At 47.6% G+C, this 8,530-nt stretch overlaps 1 protein-coding gene across 3 annotated transcripts in view; it reads right to left on the minus strand.

Moving 5' to 3' along the window:
- CGNL1 (cingulin like 1) overlaps positions 1 to 8,530 on the minus strand; it is a 135,077-nt gene that overhangs the window by 11,823 nt on the left and 114,724 nt on the right. For 2 of the 3 annotated variants that reach the window (XM_023751608.1, XM_006085909.3), the window contains exons 13-14: positions 6,294 to 6,455; positions 3,248 to 3,337 (exon numbers count right to left, since the gene is read on the minus strand). In XM_023751608.1, coding sequence (XP_023607376.1) covers positions 3,248 to 3,337; positions 6,294 to 6,455 — 252 coding nt within the window. Of the gene's footprint in view, positions 1 to 3,247; positions 3,338 to 3,594; positions 3,965 to 6,293; positions 6,456 to 8,530 lie in introns of those variants that run through there. The other variant, XM_023751609.1, reaches the window with a different exon arrangement.

Consider the following 8,530-nt stretch of genomic DNA (forward strand, 5'->3'; position numbering starts at 1 on the left):
TCACATTGCTGCAATGCCGAGCACACAGTAGGTGTCTAATTTACTGCAATGCCACGCACATAGTAGGTGTCTATTTCATTTACTGCAATGCCATTCACACAGAAGGTGTCTATCATATTTTAGACACGGTTAGATGGAACACTGTCTTGGGAGTCCAGAGACCTCAGACAGACCACTCTGTAACTAACTGGCCAGATCATGGTGGCGTGGGGCCTCAGATCTCTCCTGTCTTGCACAAGAAGTTTGGCAGGATGAACACCAAAGTCCTTGCCAGATCTAAGATTCTGTGAAAGAGGCTGGCCGTTTGCTAATATTACTGGAAACCCTTTCTTTCTAGCCTTTTCACCTGAGCCCTATCACTAAGACTAGGAAAAGGAATGGGAGGTATTTGGGGGAAGTAAAGAGTCAGAGGAGGAGCTTTTGAGAATGTAGAGTTTAAGAAGAGCCATAAACTTTTAAATTTAAAGAAAGAACATCCAAAAAAATAAAATTCCCCACGCCTTCCCTCTTCAGTGCCTAGAGTTTGCTGAGGGTTCAGCTTCGATGATCAAAACCAGGTTGGCGATAACAACACATCTCCTGTTCAGGTGTCCCAGGTCAGCATCTGAGGAGAAGGGGCCTTAGGTCTGGACGTCTCCCGTTTCTCTGACTCTGGCAGGAAGGCTCAGGCACACGGCCCTAAAGGTTAACCTAAGTGGACTGAAACAGCTTCAAAATTAGGGCCCAACTGCCTACACCCAGGCCCCTCTCCTCAGAGCTTTTACTTTCAGGGGCAAGACATAAGTCTCACTTTGACTTTGACAAAGAATGGAACACTTTCCTGTGAGGCGGGTACTTGGCCCACCCATTTCTGCCCTTCCTCACAAACCCGGGGCGACACTGGCCGGAAGAGAGGCCCTGGGCACCGAGGCAGGAGACATCACTTTATCTCAGGGGTTTGCTTAGCTGTTGTTTTAGCAAGTCCTACCTCAATTTGAACATGATGCTCCATTTCTCCACTTACTAATACAACAGACACCAGGCTTTGCCCTCCCTACCTCAGAGAGTCAGGAAGAACAGAGAAATAGAAGAGGAAAGAGAGCTAATAGGGCAAAGCGGCTAGAGACTGTGAAACTCATCTCTTCGGGCATATAACTCAGCTACAGGGAGGGAATGAGAGAGTTAAAGGGTGACTCGGACACTTTGGGTTTTAGAAGACCTTCTCACAGCATTTCAATGTTAGAAATTAGAACAACCTCCAGAAATCTCCTGACAAATACTGAGCAGCCCAGTGCTCTTCCCAGTAGGCCAAGTTAGTTCCCGTAACATCCTCCCTGGGCTTACTTCAAGTTCTTGGCTCAGTGAAAATATTTTCAACCATGACCACGTCATGGAGAGGAGTTCTGCCCCCCAGGGCCCCTCGGAGAGGAGTGACAAGGCGCCAAAAGCAAACTGCTCCTGGGGTTGATTTCTGAGGGCGGGGCCATCAGCTGAACCAAGGGAGGCAACCTCCTTCTGGGTCAGTCTGTCTGGTTTTGTTTTGGGTGTAAGCCATGGGCCTGGAAGTCTGTTCTAACTGCCTGGTTACTGACAGGATGGCATGCTTTCCCACCATTCCTCCTTGCATAGCTCACAAGAAGCATTTGCAAAACAAAGTTATGGCCACTTCTTCTCTCATAAATGCTTAGCAGATCCCGAAATGCCCTGTGGTAATGTGGCTACTTAGCCAGGATGGGTAACACAACAGCTTTTCTACCAGTGAGAAAATTTATAAAATTTTTCTAAGAGCCTATGAGGGCGCAAAGGTCACGGTTGGGCTCTCCATCTGGCCTTTAGGTTTTCATGAAGGTCTTTCTCTAAACTCTGCAGCTCCGCTGGAGGGAGGCCATCCCCCAGGGGAAGGCCGCTACCACAGCACTGGAACTTGCCAGAGAAGCTGAGCTCGGTGGGGAGGGGGATGGAGCCTACGGTTGGAACTTGCGTCACCCTCAGGAGCAGCCCAGTGTGACCACCTTGCTGGTTTGCAAAGAACCTGTCAACAGGGAAACAATGGCAGATGGAAAAGAAGCCAGTGAGTCCCCTCCAGCCTTGAGTAGAGGCTACCAGCTCAGAATGGCACTGTCCCCCAGCATCGGAACCACAGCTCTTGGTCACCCTGAGACGGGGGAAGGTGGTGAACGTGAAAAGGTGTAAGAGAGATCAGAGGAAAGTGCTTCTTTGGAGAAGGAAGATTTTGCAAAAATTAATTTGCATTTCAGATTTTTTAACGTCAATCCTTTATACAGATAATTTCCTAAATTTTACTCAGCATCACCCGAGGCTTTTAGGTGTTGCTGGCCTTGTTTAACTAAGACCGTGCCCAGGGCAAATCAAGAGGTGGAGAGTTTTCTAAACATCTATGTCCAGTTTCCCCAGCACCATCCTCAGGAGCAAGGCATACAACTCAGCTGTCACTGAAAGTACGTCCCAGGAGAGGTTCCTCCAGGCATCCTCGGGCATCACGTAAATGAAAGGCTGAGGTGAGTGAACAGAAGTTCTCAAAATCATAACGTTTACACACGTTCTCTCCCAGGGGCTTTGGGCAGGCAGTGGGGACGTGGCCACCAGGTTCTAGTGAGGTGATACTGCGTCTCCAGGATGTGACGTAACCACTCTGAACTTTGCCTTAATTAAAAAGGGAAACACAATCTAAAAGTCTTGCCATTACACTAAGTGTAGTTTGGAAAATTAGCTCCATTACCTACTGTGTGAGGACAGGGGGAACTGTGCCCAGCTGCCCCCGGGGTTGCTGTAAGGATCATATGTAAGCGAAACTCCTTTCAAAACTGCAGAAAGCATTCACTTGGAAGGTACTGTTATTGCACTGTGAACGCCTCATAGGTTTATATATTGCTAATTAGCGTGCAAAGTAAAGTAAAAGTCTACATCATATCATTGATTTTCCATTGCACGCCGTAGTGCTAGCTACCGAATCTCCCACAATTGCTCGTTGAACTAATGATTCTTAGAGCTTCGGCTCTGAAAGCACTGTGCCTGTGATGGCTAATAGGCTGTTATCCACAACCACTCGGGAAACTTCCGCTTTCCGCCTTCCGTTATATATGACACCTTCCTCCTCGTAGCTTCCTATGGTGCCGACTAAGCACTCTTCCACCATTTCCACAGGCATGAGCCTTCTTCCCTCCTCCAGCTGAATCCTCAGGTTTAACCTCTCGCATTTCCTTTTCCAGAGGGGACAACCCCCTCATCATCCCTCTATGTGCAGTACCTGTTCCCTGCTCCGAGTGATCCTCTCAGACAGCAAGTCCGAGTTACTTCTTTCTTCTTCCAGCTCCAGCTCCAGTTGAGACACCTTGTCCTAAGAAAGAAGACACAAACACAGCCCGCTGACTTACCCTACCTGGGTCAGGAGCAAGGACAGCCCTGTGGAAGGAACCCCCCCCACCCACCCGGGGCACATCTGAGAGCTGAGCGTCCTTAGGGCTTGGGGAAAAAAGGGTCTATTTCTCATACTGGCCAAGCAGGGATTTTAAATCTGGGTTTTATTGGTTTCATATTGGAAAATGTAATTGTGCATTTAGAAAACACATTAAAGAGAAAAATGTCACCCAGACCCTGACATAAGCACTGAGGATATTTAAGTGCATCTCTTTCAAGTCTTTTTCCTCCTTATGGACCAATAACCGCTAAGATCTACCTTAAGGCATCTAAGTTACTGTGGGAAATGAGATATCATCCAAGGCAAATTCCTCTAAATACTCCACGCTCAAGACAATGTTTTGCCTTCCTCCTGCTCAGGGTTTCCAAGAGCCTTGCAGGAGTCCGTCTATAACAGCCTTTCTGCACCTGCCTCTTGCTTCCAAGGAACCTCACGTGGCGCTCTGCGGTCCCAAATTTGCATCAGAGTAACATAAAGACAGTATGGCCCATTCTGCCAAACGAACCGTCACAGAAGAAGGGTAATTTCTGCCTTCCTCGCTGGCTCCTAATGGAACATCATTGAGCATTAAGAGAAAAGAACTGCAAAGTATCTTTGTGTACAAAAAAGAAGGTTTTTAACATAAACCTCCTCACCTAGATTGGGGATGTGGGCTTTGTGCATGTGTTTCTACTACCACCAGCCAATTTGTCATATGTCTGGGTTAACTCAGAGCCACGCACACATACACACACAAAAAAGCAACCAGCATTGAGAGTTTTTAAACACGAGAGTCTGAGGCATCTGCACATAAATATTGTCTCTGCCATCATCTAAGTTGACTGGCAAGCTATGGGTGCCTCTCTAAGTGGCCAAAAAAAAAAAAAAGTCACAGAATCTGTGTGAATGACTAAATGTGTATGCATGCCTTCCCTGTTACTGACGGAAATCTGTAGGGATCCTGGACAGCTCTCTCCCACTAGCCAAGAGTCTCAAAGCCCAACTCAGGACCTACAGCTGAATCCTGCACCAAACCTTCTATTTGTTCAGTGGTGCCGACTCCTCCAAGGCCAGTTTCACTCAAGTTGGGAAACCAGACCCACAAGGGCCACATTTACATAAGACTACCTACCACCTGATTTCTGAGTTTACTGAAAATGCTCCTTGTTGAGAGAGCTCTTGAGTCCTGAGGATTAGCTGAAATGCTAGTGAAGGAAGAGGCAAGATATTATCACCACAAGACAGCATGCCAGCTGGCTCTTAGGGGAGGAAATACCCCTCCAGGGTGCCTCTCAGGATGTGCCCTTGAGAGCCATTCATTTTGTAATTAACAGAGAAATACCTAAAATATCACAGAGGGGCAAAGGAAGCTTAGCTATGCCACTGCTTGCAGACCTTGACTTAGCAAAAGTCAGTGCTCTTTTTTTTAAGTCAGAATATTCTAGAAGGGGTGACCTGACAACCCAATGTTTAGCTGAAAGCACCTCTTCTCAGGGCTCTCTTCCTGCCTAGCACTTGCTCTGTACAGAACCCAGCCGAGCACTCAGGGGGCCAGGCCCAGGGTCCTTACACCAAAGGCTCTTAGTCTACTGCCTGATGAGGCTTTAGCTTGCTTTCAACCAAATTGTTTGGGCCCTAGAATTACTACTTCCTGGTTAACGGGGATGCATGGAGCTTGCCTTAAAATGACATCCCCTAATGAAATCAGAACCAGGACATCAGCAAAACAGAGCAATCCTAGAAAACTAACCAGGTTCTCCCAGCCTCTAAAAAGGGCCCTTCTAATAAAACCTTTAATGGCTGAAACATCACCCCCTAGATATGAACTGCTACTAAGCCCCCTGGAGGTTTTAAAAGTTATTTCTATTTATTTGCAAAGTTGAATCAGGAATTCCATTGATTTTAAATTTAAGCTCTCTCGGTGGCCTTGAGCACTCTCTGCCCTTCATCAAAACCTTGACAATTTTATCTTCTCCCATAGATCTGAGGCGGATGTTTAAGTCTCTTTCTCCCTCTACAAATTTCACTGGGATATGGGATGTGGTATGGGGGGAGGGGGAATGGAGGGTTTTTCTAGTTTGGGGTTGATTTTATTCTTGAGGATTACTCTTTTCCATAAGTTCAGGTGGCCTGATATTAAGTTTCTTCCTGCCATTCTTGGTGGGCTGTTCGTATTTAGATTCTATTACTTGACTCACTTTCCTAATGTGTGGCATTTTCATCTTGTGAACAGATCCCCCCCAGCTGGTGACTCTGTTGAGCACTTTCTGATATACTGCCTTGGACTGTGTTTATACTGTGTATCCAAAAGTGGACTGAGCCAGTTTGCTGCTAGCTTTGGCCAAGCTGGGTCATCTGTAAGGGAAAATGGGCCCAAATCGGCAAACAAGAACGGAGCATGGGGTCGGGGTGTCCCTAGGATGTAGGCAGTTTGGCCTCATGGCACCGCTCGGCCCCTCCCCAGATCTGCAGCAGTCTCATCTCCTCTGTAGTCGACAGCACAGCCCAACGCAGCACACAGAAAACGAACTGTCTATGTGCCCTTGTGTGAAAGCACCTAGCCTCTTGGGGGTTCTGTTTTGCTTCCCCTCCAAGGCAATGAGGACACCAGGCTGTTACTTCCATCACTCCTTCCAGCTCTGATGCCCTATGAGTCTATGAACTATGCTTCGCCAGGTCAAGAAAAGACTTTCCTTCCCTGGCCGGTGGCTGTTGGTTGGAGCATCCTCCTGGTCACCAAAAAGGTTGTGGGTTCAATTCCCGGTCAGGGCACATACAAAAGATAAGAAACAGCCTTCCTAACATCTGGCTGGTTGAGAGAATAAAAAGCAGGCTGCTTCCCTCGAGTCCCCCTCCCGCTCTCCGCAGGTCCTGGCTGCCCAGGTGGCCCACAGACCTCCATCTGCTTGACAAGCCTGCCGCGGTCATCTTTGAGGTGACTCTTGGCCTCCAGCTCGTACTCCAGGTCCTTCAGCATCTGCTCCAGGAGCTGCTTCTTCGTGAGCGCCTCATCCTGAGCTCTCTGGTAGTCCCGCAACTCTTCCTCCATCAGGCGCATCTACAATGAGAAGGGGTTGCTCAGCTGGGGCACGTCAGGGGCACAGAGCCCTTGACAGTGTGCAAGCAGAGCCTGAGAAGGAGCAGGGGGACCCCACTACTGAGGTCAGCAGGCCTGAGTGAGTGCCACTGCCCTTGGGGCCTCAGTTTCCTCTTCTATAAAAAAAAAGGGGGGGGGGCTTTTCCAGCTACAGGTAGCAACACATTGGGTTATAAATTTAATATAGATGTTGACCAGAATTTTAAAAATAAATATAAAAGAACTAGAGGCCCAGTGCACGAATTCGTGCACGGGTAGGGTCTGGCTGGCCCGCCCCAATTGGGGCCTATTGGGCCAGGCTGGCTGTGGGGAGGGGACCCGGGAGGTTGGCTGGCCGGCCCCGCCCCCTGGTCGAACTCCCGGTCAAATTCCTGGTCAAGGGGACAATTTGCATATTAGCCTTTTATTATATAGAATACTCAGAGTAGAGTACAAGCAAATAATGTTTTGTAAAACTCTTGCACTAAATATTCACATATCTGTAGGGATGTATTACTGGTTGCAATGCAAGAGGTATTTTTCCCCTTTGGTCACGATCAGAAAGCCACTGTGCTCTTCTAGCGGATAAATGCTTGCCCACCGGGATCAGCATCATTTCAATAGAGGTTTAAAATTAGGGGGAAATGAAAACAAAAATAATGACCCTCCAAAGCAACCTGCATGCACAAAATCTAATAATATAAACATGCCAGTGAGGTGAAAATCATTGTTCTCTAGAAGAAAAATCAGTGGTCATAACTGACAGTGCTCTTTTCATCCACAAGGTGGCACTGAGCTAACAGCTTTCAAGGCTGCAACAGACAAGAGAGTTTGATTCACAGGGATGGGCCTGGTTTTCCACTTCTCTGGAATCTCCCGGGAGGGACCAGCCACCTCCGCACACACGAGGCATTACTGAAACATCTGTGTGGACCGATTTGGTGAAGCCCGAGGCTGTTTTGTTCTCAACTTCCTACCCTTCTGGAGAAGGTTGAAAGCACAGTCTTAGGAAGACTACACCATGGGGTTACTTCCTTCAGGGAGTACATGAGGGTAAGTGACAAACTCCATGAAACAATCCTATTGCTTGGGGGAGATTTTCACAGGAAAGTTGGGAAAGCCCCAACGATGGTCTTGGGAGGGTCAGGGGACCCAATAGGTTAGACTCGTTTAGGAAGACCAGCGGGAAAACTTTCAGATACGTGTTCCTCTCTTGGTGGCTGATGGGATCACCTGGCATTTCCATGAAAACCTCCCCTGGTGAAAACCCTAGTCTGGTTTTGGTGGAAACTGAGTGAAAAGACGACTGTGAAATGAAACTGTGAGTGAAAGCACAAGGGAACACCGTCCCATGGGTCAGGGTTAGGGTTAGAGTTAGGGTCAGGATTAGGCTACAGACGGTGCACTATACTCCAGAACATTCGAAATCTCTCCAAAAAAAAGTCTTAAAAATATAATCTCTCCGTGCCTCAGTGTCTTAATAATTTGCAACACTGAAATAATTTTAAAACCAACCTAGAGCTGTTATGAGAATCAAATCAAATAATCCCAGAAAAAAACACAGGTTTGAGAGTCAGAAAGACTGACAGGCTGCGTTTCCTGGCTGCTATCTTTCGAGATGCCACCGCCCAGTACATCCCTCCACCCGACCAGGATGTGCTGGGACATCTCGAGGGCTCTGGCCTACTGAGAGCACTTAATCAGCACATGCACGAGAGCGTAAGTGTATAGCATCTGGAATCACAAGTAAGCAAATAACTGTTGAACCTACTCCTGCTTTCTTCACAGAGTTAAAACTGCCCTTTGTTGAGTGAGATTTAGAAGATATACTGAACATTCTGTCTTAATTCTCTAAAGATTACCTGCATCAGAACTTCCCTAGCTCCACACTGAAGGCAAAATCGGCAAAATATCTATTTCCCTCAAAACAAAGGAGGCGAGTATGACTGCATCTGGGGTGGCCCCTGCGGTTTTTGTTTTTGTTTTTTAACTTAGGATTGGGGGCAGGGGGGGGGGGGGTGCGCGGAGGCGGTAGTGAACAGAGTTGAGTTTGAGTT

The sequence above is a fragment of the Myotis lucifugus genome, unplaced genomic scaffold, assembly GCF_000147115.1.
Source record: "Myotis lucifugus unplaced genomic scaffold, Myoluc2.0 scaffold_23, whole genome shotgun sequence".
NCBI lineage: Eukaryota > Metazoa > Chordata > Mammalia > Chiroptera > Vespertilionidae > Myotis > Myotis lucifugus.